Here is a 20,193-nt window from a genome sequence, read left to right on the forward strand (position 1 = left end):
TCCCTTTTCGGATTTCTATAGTCTTGCGCGCAAACAACTCGACGAAAGTTGTAACTCTTATTTTATTGATGTAGGTAAAAATAAAGGTATTCATTACACACAACTTTTTTACAGACCTAGAAGAAAACCGTGGTTTTCTAATTTTGTAGCTCGCAGATCATGGATCGTAACATTGTGTCGCGTACGTTCGAATCACTATAACTTAGCCGCTAGTCTGTTTAGGAAAAATTATATATCTTCGAGTAATTGTTCCTGCAGTGCGGGTGTAGAAGAAGACTTGGATCACATCCTTTGGGCTTGCCCAAGATTTGATGCAATTCGTCCGAACCTTTTGAAGGCACTCTCGAGAGCTTTAAAGTGTCCTCCACCTTTCTGCAGCATCCAATACCTCACTAATCCCTCCCCTAGAATAACCTCTCACATTTTCAGATTTTTAAAACGAGCCAACATTCAAATTTAATTTCAATTATACAATTTCTATACATTTCTCATCATTATTCAAATCTCGCGCGCTCTCTCTCTCTTTCTAACTCATTGTCGGTACGCCTTTGTCCGATTTAGAATCACTTTTAATTTGCACCGGGGGTTGCAACCAGAAAGGTGCTTATATACCTCAAATTTCGATCAGATGAACATTATTTCTGGACCGTGAAAATGCGTGAAAAGTCATTTTCACGGCGGGTATTTTTGAATTGTTTTAAACAAAAAATGTTTTTTTAAGAAATATAATATTAAATAATTGTTTTAATATGTAAGAACACTTTAAAATAGTGATAGAGAGATGATTTGATTAAAAAATTTAGCAAATTTTGCTTTAAAACGTTTTCTGCTACAAGAAAGTGTAAAATGACGATGTTTGTGAAATGGTTTGTACAGTGTACATGTGTACATGTTTCTTTCAGTTATTCGAAACAATTAGTAGAATTTAAATTTATTTGATAAACATTTCAACTTACCGATTTATTTTCAGCACTCATTATTTATTACAAGTTAAAAAGAAACGACATAACATAAACAAAACTCTGAGAGACACTCACAAGGAAGAAGCACTGTACAAACCTTTTCACAAACATCGTCATTTTACACTTTCTTGTAGCAGAAAACGTTTTAAAGCAAAATTTGCTAAATTTTTTAATCAAATCATCTCTCTATCACTATTTTAAAGTGTTCTTACATATTAAAACAATTATTTAATATTATATTTCTTAAAAAAACATTTTTTGTTTAAAACAATTCAAAAATACCCGCCATGAAAATTACTTTTCACGCATTTTCACGGTCCAGAAATAATGTTCATCTGATCGAAATTTGAGGTATATAAGCACCTTAAATGCCAACGTCAATCTATACTACTACTACTACTACTACTACTGTTTCTACCAAGAAGACTAGGTTTCTTATATTCCCTTGATTTTTTTGTCCGTGTGATTAGAGATAATATGTACACAAGATTTTGTGACATACACACACACACATATATACATGTGGACATTTGTTTAAAACATTCTAGACAAAAATAAGCCCATATAACCCATTTTTAAAAAATCGAAAATTGTCACGAATACAAAGCTTCCTCGAGAGGAGAGGAAGCAAAATTGACTGAATTTCATCAATTTGATAGCCAAAGATCAGTACTGGCTACCTGTATATATAAGAGGCCATTAAAACAAAAAGAAGAAGAAAAAGATAGCCAAAATAAAATTTTTTTTGAAATATCTGACATATTTCTTTGAGGAAGCAAAGTATTCATGAAATAACAAAACAAAAGTAAAATCATCAGTACTATAAATTGGCAGCGCGGTTTTTTACTTTTTCTTTCACATGTTGTCCCCTTTTTAAAGTTATACAGTTTTGTTGGAAAAAATTTCAGCTTTCAAATATTAACAAAATTCTTTTTTAAAGGGACATAAGGGGTTAAAATTGAAAAAGAAGAGTTCATTTGAAAAAAAATAAGATTAAACTTTCTTTGGCACTGAAAACTACATAAAAAATGCTTCAAAAATCTTTATTGACAAACTAAAATCCAGAAAGTTTAATAGAAGTTACACGAATTTGAAAATGAGAGTCTCATCTAAAAAGTCAAAACTTGAACTCCTACTTTTTATAATCTTTTTAAAATGAATTTATATTTTAAGGTTTTATTAATTTCATATATATGTACATATGACAACAATTTATAAAAGTATCAAGACAAACCCAGAACTTTTTTTTGTGTTTTTTTTCCAAAGAATGCCTCATAATAATTATATGAAATAATACATTCGATTAATCAAATTGGCATTCGTAAACATATAGGTATAGTTAAACAAAAATTCGTACGTAAATATTATACATATATAATAGAATTTAAATAAAATATAAATAAAATAAGTTAAATATACAAAATTAAAAAAAATGTTTTAAAGACTAGTTTAGTTAAGATAAATAAGATCAATTTATATTCCATTCTACAAGAGAACGAAAGTTTCTTGCGCAACTATATAGATATAGATTGAACTTTTAAATGAAATACATAGGTGATTCCAAATTTTTTTTCCAAAAATATAGCTAATGGTAAATGTGAGAAAACTAGCAATTATATAGTACTATAAAATAATAAATACAAATTAAAAATTTGAAGGACCTTTAAGTACATAGTACATGCTTTGATGATCTCTACAAACGGTCAGAAAGCTTTTTTATGATTATGGACAGTATATTTTGCAAATTGTTCCTTAAATTCATAACCTATTACCAGTTCAGTATTAATGAGCCAAAAGTTTTCAACGTTCAAATGAAAGATATTCTTTTTGCAACTTTTTGTGCGAATTTGATTACAAAATATTGTTTTAAATATCTAAAAAGAAGCTATTAATTTAATAATTGTTTAATTTACCGTTTTATTTTACATTGTCATCAGAATTTTTAATAATTTATATATTAAAAAAAAAAAAATTCGTTCATTTGAACGTTCAGAACTTTTGGCTCACCAGTATTAAAAGGTTTAATAAAAAAATGTTAGGATACGTTTTTTTGTAATCTCTTTATTGTGATTTAATTCATATAATTTTCCTGTCACTTTGTATAACACTATAAAAAATAATTAAGTGAATACATTAAAACAGGGAAAATATAAATTAAATTCGATTGTATTTGCAGCAGCGTTTAAACGGTTTGGGGGGTAATTGAATTAATTTGTTATTTTGTCATAAATCCATACATCTTGAACATATATCTTTTTGTTTTCTTTTTATTTCTTTTAATATCCACAAGACGTAGTACAATGTTTGATTCTGTTCCAATGCTACGTATTTTTACAACTTTAATTTAAATGATAAGTGTGTAAATTTCTAATAACTAATAAATGATCGACAGAATGGTACATTTACCGCTCAATAAAGAAAACTGACTTTTCTCTATGCGAGCGGAAATAGTTATATAACAGTATTGAAAAGTTACAAATGATACATGATATTTATCGTTGGGCGAAGAAAGACAAAACAGATTAAGCATTTTATGTTTTTAAAATGTTTTCTTTTCCACCACACTCCCTGCAGAAATTTTATAATGTCGCCAGTCTAGTCCAGATTGAGGTTAACACTATATCCCAAAATGATCCCAAATCTGTCTCCGATTTGACAATTTCTACATGGGATTTTATTTAATTAATTACATTAAAATAAAGTGAAGTGTAACTTTCTCCTGTTATACATAATTTCAAGAATGAATCAAGCTTTCTGACTATAATGTTGTTTGATTTAAAGACAAGCGACATTTATTTAATTCGTCTAAACTACTTTCTAATACTGAATTAGTAATTTTCTACTAATGAAATTTAGAGAACTCATTTTTCAACTGATTTAGTTGTGAATTTGACTAATTTTGGTTATTTAATAGCCATTCTCAATGAAAAAAAATACTAAACTTTTACCAAAAATTAATAAAAGTGCTAATGACATTAGTTCGTGGAGAACTTTTCTCAAATTCGCTAGTACAAAATTAGTAATTAAGATTTAGAGAGCTTCATCAATAGAAGACAGCGTTTCTTTGCCATTTTATTTAATCTTTTCTAATTTACGTATTGCAACCAATGTACTTCGTATGAATACAGAAATTACAGTTTTAATGCTTTATTATGTGTAATATGCTTCACTTTTTTACTTTCGTCTATTCGCGATCAACGCAGTGACACATTATATTTTTATTTTAAAAAACTTGGTAAAGACCATGTACAAAGCATACTGACTTACGATTTCATTTCAATAATAACAATGAAGCTTTTTTCGAAGTTAAAAAAGAAAATCACTCGTACAAACGATGGATGAACAAATTATTCTTGTTTACTTAATAAAGAATTTAACTTATAATCTACTTTATTCGCTAATTGCGCTGCGCAAATGTCTTTTCATGTATTTTCATTTTTCTATTCAAAAATCTGTGAAATAATTTGCTTTTTCAGTAATGATTGCAGTCACAGTCAACATCGCCATCCTACAATAATTTACATTATCGGATAAATATTCAAAATCCCTCTTTTTTCTAACCTGTCATTTTTCCAAAACCTTGTTTTGCAATCTCTCCGTATAGTAATTAATTATTAAGGCTGCTCGTCCGATAACTCTTAGAGGACTAAACGTGACCAAAAATCATTTTAATTACATATTGTTTTTATATTTAAAAAATCTTTCACAAAACAAAGCAAAAAACATTTTTTATAAATAAATTCGATTAAAAAATTGTTTACGTTCCTCGTTCACGCTCATTTATTTAAAAACCCCTTTTCTTTAAATTAGTTCATTTCAGTCTGATGGACAGGAACAACGCCCGCTTTACATGTTAATTTATTAACCTCTAATATTTTTAATCACAAAAAATTAGAGCTAAAAATATGTAAAGTGAACTTAAAAATTTAACTATGCTCCACACAATAAATTTGAAGTATTAAATTAAGTAAAGATAGCATTTAAATTGAAATTGTCAAGGAAACAAAAAAAAAATATATATATATGTAAATTAAAGTTACAGGGATTTTACTGTAAATTCAAGAACTATACGCATTAAGAGTAATTATCAAATGTACGTAAGAATTAATATAAGAAATTTAAATTGCACAAGATTCCAAATTGGAGTTAAATAAAACTTAGGTGAAGCTCTTAACTTTAGATTAACAATTTTGGTTAACAAGATATTGCTTTTCTCATATCGTTTACGGAAAGAAATGAGGAAAAAATAAGCTATTATTAGACAAAAAATTTAAAACTGTAACTTGGTATGCTTAAACAAAAAGTTCTTTAAAATGAAATTTTACAATAAAAGCACATTGCACGCCGATTATTATTAAAAGAAAAGCAATAGAACATTAGACTTATATTTGAAAGTAAAATATTCTCTACCGAAAAAAAATATATTTTTCTCTCGGATGTTGATGGCATACCAATGAATAAACTGATAAGACTGTCACGTTTTTTCATTTTTCAGTTTTTTCTATTTGCAAACATTTCAGAACACTAATCGATATAATAATCTTCATCGAAAAGCATTCACATCTTGGTCCACTAGCATACGACACACGACATTCTAAGTATCATACACTCGATGGTACTATAAATCTAATAATATAATACTTATAAGTTTGTGACAAGTCTAAAAATTCTATCAGTTGTCACGCAAATCGAATTTGTACTTTAAATTTTTTTTCGCGCATAGATTATAGATATAAGAACTCGATGCTTATATAAAGGACATCAACAATCCCATAAAGCACTACCGTTGCTTTGTGAAGACGTCATTAACAATTTCGACAATGACGCCTGCGAGCATTGTCGTCCATCATTAATGAGCTTCGTGTTTTAAATGTAGAGATCCAGAATCAGCTACTTTAAAAAAGTCATTCTGGATTGGCATTTAAGTGAAAATAATGCCCGGAAAAATATGATTTTTAAGGACTACAATAGCTATTGTTCAGCCCTCCCTTTTCGGACAACAGCCACATTTTGTTCTTGTAGTACACATTGCAACGACGTATATTTCATTTTAGCTCTATAAAGAAGTGAGCTAATTTTCTTCCCGACATTCAAAACCCATAAATAAATTAACTAAATAATTAATTTTATAATTGCAGTTTGAGAATTCTTCGTTTCTTAACTCGCGTGGAAATTGAATGTCACAAGATCGTTCAATATCACAGTCGTGTTTTTTGTTTTTTTGTATTTTTTTGTATTTTTTTTTAAAGTACTTTAACGTTATGTATATAACTGATCAATATTATAATGCACACATACATATATATTACTGATCAATGATTATAAAATATCATACAAATATGCATTGGTGCTTGACCGGTTTAAGGGCTCGAATTGTTTATTAAGAGTTCAAAATCACCGACTGAGTGCATTATATATTTTTTTTGTTCTACTCCTTCTGTAACTGCAACCTTGTGTAATTTTTTTATTACCCATTCTTTCAGTAATTTTAAAATTTTGTCTATTCTACATGCATCACTGTTGTAAATATTATTAGTAACGTTCATATTATTCTTGAAAAACGACAATTTCAGTGTTTAGAGCTTGAAAATCATCAGGACACTTTACATCTTTTATTGTTATAAAATGGCCCTTTTTCAAAAAAGGGTATAATAAATTAGAAAAGTAATTTAAATTTCATTTTACATTGAATTGAAGATTTTGATATATTTGGTTGGTTATATTGCCGCGTGGTCACTTCATATGAAGTTACCATCGCAACTTATAATGAGCATAATATCTGTAAACGCCAAAATAACAACGTACCATTCGTCGTTGAATAATAATTTTAAGAAAAAGATTAACATAAATTATTAATGTTTATGCGATATTAGTTTGCGTATTTTTAATTCAGCTGACATTTGTCCGTACTTAAAGTTAAATTTTGTTATTTTAAATTACTCTCAAATGAAATCATAGTGTCTTTAGTCATCTGATTCATAAAAAAATGCTTACCAATATCGCTAAATATTACATAGTGAAGTCATAACGAGCCTAAATGTCCCGACAGGGGTTCTAGACATATTGCTAAATATTCACCTATTGTGTGTGTGTGTGTGTGTGTGTGTTATTCATGGCCGAAATAGCAGCAACGATCAACCAATTTTTTTCACTCATTATTGATAAATTATAATTTATTCTACATGCATTCAATCGGCACAGTTAATCGCAATATCGAAATTTCGAAACAAGTTCCACAAATTCTTTTTTGGTACTTATTCGATGTTAAGCACATACGAGAAAAGGATCTCTGTTTACGAATTTCAGTAGCGCGAAAATTTTTCAGCATGAGCTTCAAATGAACTTTCATATCAGCCGAAAATTTCAAATGTGTGTATAGCTGTTAAAAATATTTTCTATTAGAAGACATATCGACTACGATCTCCAGCGTAGATTATTATTTTCACTCATGTGTACCGTTGTATGTACTGTTTGTCTTTCTCAAATATAATTAAATTTGCTTGCGAAATAGCAATAATGATAGTAACAGTTGCCGCACGAATTCTGATAAAACTCTTTACTTGTCCCACCAGTCATGAGAATTATTGCTGCCATTGTTACTAGAATTGTTATACGAAGAGTTGTTATAATTACCACCGTAACCTCCTCCATAACCACCTAATAAACAATGAAAAAAAATGTCATTAACATATTTGATTATTAGACAATTGTTTAAATAAATATATCTTAAATTTTAATTTATCTGAATTTTCATTTTACATAATTATTTCACACAATCTTCACTAAATATAATTTCTATTTTCATAAATGTTATCTAACTATAAATAAGTTGCGCAAATAGATAACAAAAATGTCATATTTAAAAACAAAAAATTTTAAGAATTAGGGTAAATTGGGTTATTATGATACATAGGTTTGGTTTGAGAAAATCACATGAGGCGTGCACGATTCGCTCGCATCTATGCAATTTTTATGATAGATTCCCATCAAATTGAGTATTATATCAAATATTTGACTATATTTATGAATATTAAGTTAATATCTTGTAAAATTTAATTATCATAAACTTTTACAATTGCATAATCAAAGATACCGTCAACCGGGGCTTTTCTGGTACATTAGGGGCTATTATGCTACAAGCTAGTTTTTAATTTGTAAAATATTCATTTCGAAATATTAAAATTTAACATCTAGCTGTAATTGTAGAAACTATTGAAATAGAAACTAGTTTCTAAAGGTATTTAGAATTTGCCAGGACCATTACTTTACGAAACTTGCCATTCTTTTGAACCGAGCAATAGATGTGATATGTTTGTAAGATCAAAAGAGTTATATGGAGTAAAGTATACAAATTATATAGAAGTCGGGGGGTCATGTGCAAAAATGAATGGCTAATGGAAAAGTGAAAAAACAAAATAAAGGTCTTGGTGGCAAAGGAAAATAAACTGCAAAACTCATTGATGAATAAACTGCTTATTACGGCCTAGAAATTAGTCGAAACACTGATTGCATTATAAAAATGAAAAATGCAATTTGGTTACATTGTGTACAATATAAGCTATATATACATGGGGTAAAATTCCTGTAGTATATTAAGTGAAAAAAAAGTTGGTCGGATTGGGCTGTAACTTGCACATAGTTTAGCCCTAGGGGTGAGTACTTTAACCACGAAGCATTGTTAGGTTTTTTCAAAAACTGAATTTTTTGAAAAAATTTAAACAGTGAATTTTTGAAGACTTGTAACTTTTAAACAGAAAGATGCAAAAAAAAATTTCAAAAAATTTAAAATTTGACCCTTTTTTTAGAAAATTAAACATTTTTTAGACTTTTCTTTTAAGTTCGGTCTTTTTAGGGTTCCGTGCCCAAAGGGGGAACCCTATTAATGAGACTATTGAAGCAAGGCATATACCCCCCCCCCTAGCGGCCACACGAATTTATCTAGAGGGCTGAAATTTGGTAGACATATGTATTTTGTCGTGTAGATTACAGGAAAAATATAGCAAATCTCATAGGAATTGATTATCATAGCGTTGTCAAGGAAAAACCATGAATTTTTACGAAAAATCCCTAAAAATGACTATGTACCCCCCCCCCCCCCCACTGGTGGCCACATCTTTTCACATAGAGAGCTCAAATTTGGTACACTTATGTATTTTTACGCGAAAATTACAGGAAAAATATAGCAAACATGATTCGGATCGATTTACATAGCGTTGTCAAGGAAAAGTCAAAAATTTTGAAAAAAGCGTTTAATCCTTCTAGCGCACACACTATTTGACCAAGACAGTTCATATTTGGTATACATGCGTATTTTTGCGTATAGATTACAGGAAAAATATAGCGAGCACGATTGGAGTTGATGATCATTGTAATGAACCCTTCTACATTTATTAATTAACAAAAAAGTTCATTGAACTTAGATAAAGTTACTTTAAATTTTTCTCTAAATCATTGCAACACAACCAACTCTGTTGCAATGTTTTAGGAATGGGCCCTTGCTCAGGAAATTCGCTGAATGCGAATGAATAATACTATTTCAACATTCAAGCAAAGGAGTAAATACTAACATTGATATTATATTAAAATCGCAAAAAGTACTATATATACATAGCTATGTATAGTAATCCAATTATTATTATTGTTATTAAATGGGGAAATAAAATATTTGTTATTATATAGAATCAATTGATACTATACACATATATGTGTATATATGTGTATATATCGACTCAATTATTATTATTGTTATTAAAAGGGGAATTAAAATATCTTGTTATTATATAGATTCAAAATGGTAGTATATTCTACGAGTTACTATATTAAATTCAAAAAAAGGGAAGAATGTGAATACCATTATTATTATCAAATGGAATGATTATCAAATTAAATCAAGGACTAATAATTAATTGAGCTCTACGTCTGTGAGATTCACAATATTGCGAAATAATTCGCTGAATAAGAGAATAAAGAAAAAAGGGAAAAACTCACTTACTAAAATCAATTTCAAAATTATGGACATAGGTTAATTTCCATTCCTAATATTCCATAGAAATTTTTCCAAAATTATTATCGCAAAAATTGTAATATTAAATAAAAAAATAAAAAAGGCTGAATTATTTCTACGATTTCAAAACAGAAAAAGGAATGTACCTTTTTCCAAAGAAATTCCAAAAAGGATTTTCCAATAAATATAGAAAAGGGAAAGAACCTAATTATTAAAACGGTCTCTCTTTTCTTTTTAAAAAAAGAGATATATATTCTACAAAAATAAAAGGAGAAATAAGTTCAATGCCTTTAACAAATTGCAAGCTTGCATTTGTTCAATAAGTTGAACGACTTGTTGCGAAACTATAGACCCTTATTGCACCACAATTCCCACCTGTGACAATTAACCAGTGTCCATAAAAACCAAATGAAACACATCAAAAATCGCAGTCTTCTAGTGTTTCAAACAGATTAACGTCGCGAGTCGCGAGTTATTATTTCACGAATTAAAAACTTGTGATCGCGAATATTTGCTTAAACGGGACTGTCCGTCTCGACTTACAATTTGATAAATATAACTAAAGTTTTAATTATTTTCTTTAAAACGGCGAGTAGTAAAGATAAAAATAATAATGGAGTGAATTATTCACAAGCGTAGATTTATTGTTTATTTTCTTGTGTTAAAACCGCGAAAATTAATTAATTAGTTATTAAATTTTTCAATTAGTTCAGGACGTTAAAAACAATTAAAAAAAAAAAAAGAGAACGCATATTATTATTATATTACGGTTGATTGGGAATCATTCCATATAATAATAATGGTGCAATAATTTTAATCTACTTCACCAAGGGTGAAAAACAACAATTTTTATATTCGTCGCCCGCTTCTATCCAAAGATTGGAGAGGTAGGATTAAGGACCTATAATAGAAATAGGTAAGAATTATAATATTTGTATCGTTCCAACCAATGTATAATATCAATTCATTTTTCACTTCATTAAAAGAATTGTTGTGTATCATTCTCATCCTTGAAATAAAGAAAACAGATGTAAAAGAATTGAACAAATTTAATTAATCGTAATTACACCATAACTCGGCTACCTAATTCTTTGTAATTCGATCTTTTAAATTGGCGAGAGATATCTAAGAAAAGGGAATAACGTTCCACATTAAAAAAAACAAGTTTAACTTGGCTATTTGAACCGGAGAGATTTGAATTTTAGGAATAATGACACAAGTAAATTTTTAAAAATCAAAAATTAAATAAATCTAATTTTCAAAACGCAACAATCATATTGTTTTTAAGGAAAATTCATATTTTTAGAAAAAATCATGAATTTTTCGAATAAAAAAAGAAGAAAATTTTTTTCTTAAGGAATTCAAATTTATACATTTTTGCGTATTAATTATGCTGGCATTAAATTCGGCAGTAGAGCATTCAAGAGCCTTAAAAAAGCCCTAAATTTTAACCCATAGTAGACCTTTCTACGAGTGCTCCTTCCTTGTGTGGACAAGCTACCTTAATGTTAAGCTAGCTTGTCTACAAGTTTTTCGAAGTAAATGCCGAGCATTAAATTCGTCATTAGGGCATTAAATTAGCATTAAATTAGCCCTTAATTTTCCAATAGGTTTCATCCAGATCGGACAATGTGGACAAGCTAGATTAATGGACCTTTTATAAGGCCGTATATAAATATATAAATGTACCAAAAAAAGTCACAAGAAATTGAACAATGTCCTGACATTTTAAGTTAATTTTTAAATAAATATCACTTTTTAAAAACTTGTCATTAAACAAAGGTTAGATTCTAATTAGATAAATATTTAAAAACAAAGAACGAATATTTTTTATTCATTTGTGGTTATCGAGAAGTTTAAATATTTAAAGAAAATGGATGGTATTCTATCCTTTCCTTTTACAGGTTTCATAACTTAAAAGTAATAATAAAGATCATATAGCAAATTAATACTTCTGTTTAAAAAGTGTTAGTAAATTTTTTTGAGCTATTACACTTTGAAATTTTTTATCTGTCGTAAAGAATTTTAAATATTGCATTTGCATATTATATGTTAAACGAAAAAAATAAGATGGTAATTATTTAAACTTATCCAATTATTATATATATATATATATATACACTACCGTCGGAAATTGTCGGTACGACTAACGTTCGAGGAGTGGACATTCGGCGCTGACTTTAAAGCAAGATATTTCAAGTTAAAAAAAAGTTAGAGACTTCTAACTTAGATGGTTGGAAAGCTGATAAAATTCTGCTTCTGAATGTATATGAGGTATCCCGTGCAGAAATTTCCCTACTTAGTTCTACTTTAAGTAAAGCTCTATCGTGGCCCTTGCCAGTTTTTCCGCAAGTCTGACATTTCTCAGATTAAACGACAGTTACTTGGTAATGCCATGTTTGCAATATAACCTAGAAAACTACATATCAAGGCAGTGGAAAGGCCCTTGCCAGTTTGTCCACAAATATGGCATTCCTTAGAGCAACTCGGTCTTGCCATGGTTTTATGACATAACCTCAAAATAAAAAGTCATTTTTAACACCAAATAAAACTATAATAAAATTAAATTTCCATGCAAAATATTTTACCTAGTAATAATTATTTAATAATAATATTTATGAATTTTAAATTATTTAAATAACAATTAATTAATTTAATTAATTAAAATAATTTATTTATTAAAATTACTAATTTTTTGAAAAATTAAAAAAAAATTAATTAAGTTAAATTTTTAAAAAAATTTAACAATTTTAATCTAAGAATTTTATCAACAACTCAAAAGAAATAAGTTATTTTTTCTTTACAAAAACTAAAATTTATTTGTCTTTTCTTTACTATATTATCTATATTTTAGATAATAAGAAAAATTATGTTCCTAAGTTTTTTTTAAAAAAAAGAAAATATTGACTTATGTGAAATAAATTATTTAACATTAAAAATAAATTATAATTTATATATAATTATTGTTTCTTTATTGTTCTGCTGCTCAAGTCTTCATTTTCCTTAGTCGCAACTTATCAAATCAATTTTGTAAGTACTTTACCCATAAATAAATATTAGTTTTTATCAAAAACTGTAGACGGGGAAGAGGAATAAAATTTTGGTAAAATATAAACAGTGAATTTTTTTTAAAAATCATAACTTTTGTATAATAGGGCCATCAACATATTACGTCACACGAATTTAGGCGTTTTTTGACCCCCCCACCCCTTGTCAAAATCTGTCACATTTTTAACATTGTTAATAAACAATTAATATAATAAGTTTATACTGATCAAAATAACTTAAATAAAAATTCGAAAGGGTTTTTTCTCTACTTTATGAATATGAAATCTACATTTTTTAATTTTTAGGGTTCCGTTCACGCAGTGAACCGAAACGAAAGCCTTATAGTTTCACTCATGTCCGTCCACAAAATCATGCCCCCCCTCTAAAACCTAGCCATTTCCACCGATTGAGCTCAAACTTGACGTACATACGTATTTTTGCGAGCAGATTAAACGAAAATTATAGCGAATCCGATTGGAATTGAATTGAATATAGTTATATTACAAAAACTCGAAATTTCGGAATAAAACGTACCTCCCGCTTAACTTTTACAGTTTTGGAGCTAGGATGTTCAAAATTGGCATACATACGTATTTTTACGAGTAGACTAAAGGAAAATTATAGCAAACCCGATTGAAATTGAATTGCATATAGTTACATTCGAAAAACTTGAAATTTCTGAAAAAAGCGTGTCCCTCCGTCTTAACTTTTACAGTTTTGGAGCTAAGAAACTGAAACTTGGTACACATTTAATTTCACGTGTACATTTCACAAAAAATATAGCTAACCTTTTTGAAATTGACTTAAATATTGCTTCGCTACAAAAACTCAAAATTCCTGAAAAAAGTTCAAAATTCCTTTTTATCTTAACTTTAACAATTTTTTAGCCAACCATCTCAAACTTTGTACATATATATGTACATATTTACAAGCAAATTGAAAGAAAATTATAGGAATTTTTTTTTTTTAAACATATATGAGGCATTTCATATGAGAATATGGGGTCATGTCTCGGATTTTTCTCAAAATTCGGTAAATTGTAATGATAGTGGTGCTAAATAAGTGTACAAATTTTGAATTTGAAATTTTTAATATTTTTCGAGATATTTACCATAACAAATTTGAGCAATATTTTTTTGCTTTACTTATAACTTTTTCGCTACTAAAAATAGAGAAAAATGTTGACAATGTTTTTTACGTAAAATACCTTAAACTTTTAGAAAAACATTATTTTTTAAAAAAAATATTTAAATAATTAATAACATTTAAGGAAATGAAGATAAACCGTCAATTCTTTTTTTATTTGAAAGATCATCTAATTCTGTGTTAAATAAAACCAGTGTAAATAGCATTTTTAACAATACAAATTATTAACAAATGATTATTGAAAATCGTTGTTTCAGTACCCCACGGCACAACTCGGCAGAGGTTGCCTATACCTACTAGGCATGGTAATTTTCAGTCTTTTTCTAAATAACATTTTATAATTAATTCTTGATTCTTAGTAATACTTAATAATCTTTTTTAGACACAGATTTAGATGATCTTCCAAATAAAATAAGAATTGACGGTTTATCTTCATTTCCCTAAATGTTATTAATTATTTAAATATTTTTTATCATTAATTATTAATTTAACACCCGTTTATCCAAAATAGTTCATAAAGGGCTCGTTGGTTGCAGATTTTGATAAGCATTCTAATAGTGTTTTTAAAATTACTCTAATTTTATTTGTTCGTAAAATATTTCATATTTTATTAACTTTTGTTAGTTAATTAATTAATATCTCGAAAACAAAAAATAATGCCATCTTAAAAATTTAACCATCGATTTATTATGACTTAAATAATATTCATGATTTTTTTCGCGCTTCTAAATGAGGGAGAACATGTTTAAAAGTTATAAACAAATTTTATTTTTTAAACAAATTGTTTAAAAATTAATATTTTTTTTAAAGAATAATTTTTTTCTAAAAGTTTAAGATCTTCTGCGTAAAAAACATTTACAACATTTTTCTCTATTTTTAATAGGAAAAAAGTTATAAGTAAAGCAAAAAAATATTGCTCAAATTTGTTATGGTAAATATCTCGAAAAATATTAAAACTTTCAAATTCAAAATTTGTACACTTATTTAACACCACTATCACTACAATTTACCGAATTTTGAGAAAAATCCGAGACATGACCCCGTATTCTCATATGAAATGCCTCATATAAACATTTAAATAATCCTGAACGGAACCCTAGGTAAGCGAGTGTAACTCGCACTTGACCAATTTTTCTTTTAAAGCGTTTTTTTTAAATTTTAAGAAAAAACGCTTCAACAGAAAATATTAAAAAATTTATAGTTGAAATTTCGAAATTTTTTGTATTTTGCTATTTTGCTCTTTGCTATTGGGTCAAATCGTTTAGTGGTTGAATGTAAGTCCACTAGGACTATACTTCTGCCAAGTATCAACTCAATCTGAGAAATTAATTTTTGGGATAGAAACAATTAAGGAATTTTGCCCCATATATATTTAAACTTTGAAAATTAAAAATTCAACTTGAATACCCAAGCAGCACGGTATATACCCTGAATATCACCGAGGAATAGAGCGATTTCGCGAGCATCCTTAACTGCGTAGGTAGCATTTGAAGATTTATATTTCACATTTATATTTCGAATTATGGATTAGAAATGTAGGATCATATTCTACAAATGGTAAATTAATATTTAAAGCAAAAAAAAAATGTGAAAAAATTCCATTTTACATGAGTGTCTCCTCTCAAGTGAGGGGTCAATAGAATGTGGAAATTATGAAAAATAAATGAAATTTCCCGAAATAATATTTTAATCTACTTCAGTTGTTTCTTGTATCTTTGGTTAGTGTAAACACCTTGATTAAAGTTAACAAAAAATAAATATTAATATTTTGTATGAAAAAGTGTTAACAAAAGTTTTATTTTTTATAACCAAAAGTTATGTCAGTTTAAAACTCGTCAAATAAATGTAAATAAATTCAAAATTAAAGACCCTCTAAAATTGTTTATTTAAAACAGGGACCTCCACAAAAGTAGAATTTTGATTTCGTTTCTATATTTTGCAACGAAACGAAAATAGAATGTATTTTTGATTCCGCTTGGTTAACGAAACGTACCGAAAGTAGAATATACATTCGATTCCGTTTATTGAACGAAACTAAAGTATAATGTACTTTTGATTCCTTTTGGTGAACGAAGCGAAAGTAGAATGTACTTTTGATTCTGTTCAGTGAACAAAACTAAAATCCATCAGAATACTTTTCATAGTAAAAATATTCAAAAAAACACTTGTTTCAATCAGAAAATCAGAAGTATTTTATGGATTTTCGTTTCGTTCAACAAACGGAACCAAAAGTTCATTTTACTTTCGTTTCACTCACCAAACGGAACCAAAACTAAGTTGATTTTTTATTCTGATTTGGAATCAAAACTAAAATGAAAATTTTTTGACCGCCATATTTGATGGGTCTTTTTGAATTTTGAAAATCTAACTGATAATTTAAAATCAACGACGCAAAAAAACCTTAGAATATTGAGTATAAAAAATAATCAAAGGTCTTCAAATTTTGCGACATTGATAACCATTTTTTTGCAATTTAGGCGAACATTCAAGGGTTTAATAGATTTTCAAGTACACGGAAAAGTTTTTGGGATAGCTCAGAGCTCCTACGAGAGAAAGCAGTAAATTCAAAATGGTGCCACCTCTATATTTCATGCCTAGGAGCTTGGCGCCACTATTGTTGATAAAGAAGAACTACCTTTCCATGTAATTAATAAAAATATATAATTTTAGACTGTATACACCAGAGATAAAAAATAAATATACTGAAGATGTTGCGGTGAAAGTTTAGATTATAATTTTTAATGTTGACACTTTACGTTTACTCTCTTGCAAGAGAGAAAACTAATCACCTCTCGAACAATAATTTTGTAGAGAATAATTCTCTCTCAGCGTATACCAGTTAATAAAGATAAACAAACTAAAAAATTACCTCCATAACCACCAGGTCTACTAGAAGGGCCATTACTGCGAGGTGGTCCACTGTTACCTCCTTGTTGACGATAATCTCTTGCACCAAATCCGCCACTGAAACGACTGCTCTTCGCATTTCCTGGACGACGAGAACTTCCGCCAGTGTGTCTAGCCTCTGAGCACATATCATCAAGCCATTGTGGCAGTTCTTGGTTAGCTTCAATTAAAAGAGATACCAAGTCACGTACAAGATTGTGATTCTTGTTATTGAAAAATGATGTAGCTAAACCTGTTGTCGAAAAATATATACGAATTAAGTTTACATTAACAGTTGAAATAATTTTCTACATTAAAAAAGATTTTGCTTTACAAACCTAAATTTCCCATACGACCAGTACGTCCAATTCGATGAACATATTCTTCCACATCTCCAGGGAGATCAAAATTTATAACATGTGTAACGTGTGGAATATCGAGACCACGAGCAGCAACCGCAGTTGCAACTAAGATTGGAGTATTACCAGCACGAAAACGACGAAGGGCATCTTCACGCTCACGCTGAGTTCTATCACCATGAATACTAGTCACAGGAAATCCTACCTTATACAGAAATTCTTCTAGTGTATCCGCGCCTTTCTTGGTCTCCACGAAAACAAGAGTTAAGGCCTCTGCAGCTGAAGAATAAAAAATTTAAATATTGAAAAACTTGATACATTTTTAATTCACTTCCTTTAAGAAGAACACACTTACAAGGTTGATGATGATTCTCAGCTTCAAGCAGATCAAGTAAATGAGATCGCTTATCGTGCTCTTCAACCCAGACAATTTTCTGGGTAATATTTTCAGAAGTGGAACCCACCCGCCCAACAGCTAAAAATATGTAATTACTCAAAAAATCTCTAGCTAACATTTGAATCTCCTTCGGGAAAGTAGCTGAGAACATAAGAGTCTGTCTTTCTCCGGTAGGAGGCATGTTATCTTCTTCAACTATGCGCCTAATTTGAGGTTCGAAACCCATGTCAAGCATACGATCTGCTTCATCAAGAACTAGATATCTACACAAGAAATTTCAAATTACTATTAAAGGAATAAAAATAATGCAGGAGGCTATATTTTTGAGCGAATCAAATTTACATATGTCAAAAAATAATACAATCTTCCTTAACGGAAAGTATCTTACCGACAATATTGCAATCCAATCTTGCCACGACTAAGCATATCCACTAAACGACCAGGAGTTGCTACCAAAAGATGACAGCCGCGATCTAACTCACGCATTTGATCGACAATATTTGCTCCACCATACACGACGGCAGGGCGCATTCGTGATCTATAAGCGAATTTACGAGCCTCATCATGAATTTGAGTAGCTAATTCTCTAGTGGGAGCTAGAACAAGACCTAATGGATATTGTTTTCGTCGTCCAGAAGTTTGAGGGGGAGCTGGTGGTTGGCCACTTTCATAAATTTGATTTAGAATTGGTACCAGAAAGGCCGCTGTTTTACCAGATCCTGTTTGAGCACAGGCCATTACATCGCGCCGTGCAATTATAATTGGAATCGCATATTTCTGAACTGGAGTAGGTTTATCATAACCAGCTAATTGAATGCTGTTCTTTATTATCTTTGTCAGCTTAACTTCATCAAACTGTAAAAATTGTGTACATTGAATATGTCGTAGGTCGATAGACAATCAAGCCTTTAGCAGGTCTGTTAAGCTGGCACCACAAGTTTGATATTTTTAAATATCTCCTAGGTGAGAATTTAGGGCTCAATTAGGGCTAATTACCGCTAAAAATGAAAAATTTACCGCTCTTTATTTTATTTTATTTTTTTTAAAAAAAAGCGGTTGGTTCTACCTTAACGTTAAGCTGGCACCAACCGCTTAAAAAACCAAATAAATAAAGAGATAATTAAAATTCTACCATGCCATAATTCAGAGCTTATTTAGGGCTTTCAAATGGACATAGAAAGAATTTTCAAAAAAAAAATTCAAAATCAAAGAACACACTCCACCATATAGTTTTTTTTAGAAAGGAGTTGGTGCTACCTTAACTTTTAGCTGGCACAACTCACTTCAAAACCCTAATAAAAAATCGGATATTTAAAATTCGACTTTGCCATAATTTAGGGCTCATCTCATTTAAGGCTTTAAAATGGACGTAGAGAGAAATTTAAAAAAAATTTCTAAATCGAAAAAAATCGCGTCCATTTGAAAGCCCTAAATGAGCCCAAAATTATGGCAAAGTCAAATTTTAAATATCCGATTTTTTATTTGGGTTTTGAAGTGAGTTGTGCCAACTAAGAGTTAAGGTAGAACCAACTACTTTTTTTAAAAAAAAATGAAGATTTTTTTCGATTTAGAAATTTTTTTTAAATTTCTTTTTACGTCCATTTGAAAGCCCTAAATGAGCCCTAAATTGTGTCAGGGTGGATTTTTAAATATCTCGTTTTTTATATGGTTTTTTTTAGCGGTTGGTGCCAGCTTAACGTTAAGGTAGCACCAACCGCTTTTTTAAAAAAAAAATAAAGAGCGGTAAATGTTTCATTTTTAGCAGTAATTAGCCCTAATTGAGCCCTAAATTCGCACATAGGAGATATTTAAAAATATCAAACTTGTGGTGCCAGTTTAACAGACCTGCCATTAGCTAAAAGCCAAGACAATTAGCTAGGAGCATAAGTCCTTAAAGGGCTACTCGTCTGATCATTTTTAGGCCATTAGATTAAACACTAATTATAATAATACCTTCTTCTTGTTTCAATTTATAATTTTAATTCATTATAAACTTTTTGAAGTGACACGCTTTCTAACACAAGTTTTACAGAAAGAAACAAACGTAGCGCAGGATATTTTTGGAATTTTCAATTTGTCTTTGGCATAAATCAATCATCTTATCCCTACCAACATGACATGTTCGAACGTGAGCTTCTAAATGTTTGTCGTCGAATTTTTTGAATAATAATTTATTAATTTCGCTTCAAATTTTGTACGATTGATAATTATTTCCGACATTTTCGCGACTATATCGGACGAAATGAAATTAGAAACTAAAATTTATTTTTTAAATTATTTCAATTAATTAACGTAAGAGTAAAACCTATATTATTTCTTTATTAGGCAAATACTAATATTTACATTTATCAACAAGAGGTCATCATTATTGAATAGTGTTCATTCTAATGG

The 20,193-nt window shown here is 29.1% G+C and overlaps 1 protein-coding gene across 2 annotated transcripts in view; it reads right to left on the minus strand.

The window, feature by feature from the left end:
• Nucleotides 1–3,211: 3,211 nt before the first annotated feature.
• LOC127287432 (ATP-dependent RNA helicase bel) overlaps nt 3,212–20,193 on the minus strand; it is a 43,083-nt gene continuing 26,101 nt past the window's right edge. For both annotated transcript variants that reach the window (XM_051314376.1, XM_051314369.1), the window contains exons 4-8: nt 18,191–18,657; nt 17,761–18,065; nt 17,385–17,684; nt 17,030–17,299; nt 3,212–7,619 (exon numbers count right to left, since the gene is read on the minus strand). In XM_051314376.1, coding sequence (XP_051170333.1) covers nt 7,519–7,619; nt 17,030–17,299; nt 17,385–17,684; nt 17,761–18,065; nt 18,191–18,657 — 1,443 coding nt within the window. In that variant the 3' untranslated portion in view covers nt 3,212–7,518. The remainder of the gene's footprint in view (nt 7,620–17,029; nt 17,300–17,384; nt 17,685–17,760; nt 18,066–18,190; nt 18,658–20,193) is intronic.

The sequence above is a fragment of the Leptopilina boulardi genome, unplaced genomic scaffold (assembly GCF_019393585.1).
Source record: "Leptopilina boulardi isolate dan_hultmark-lab unplaced genomic scaffold, ZJU_Lbou_2.1 LbouV2_122, whole genome shotgun sequence".
Lineage (NCBI taxonomy): Eukaryota > Metazoa > Arthropoda > Insecta > Hymenoptera > Figitidae > Leptopilina > Leptopilina boulardi.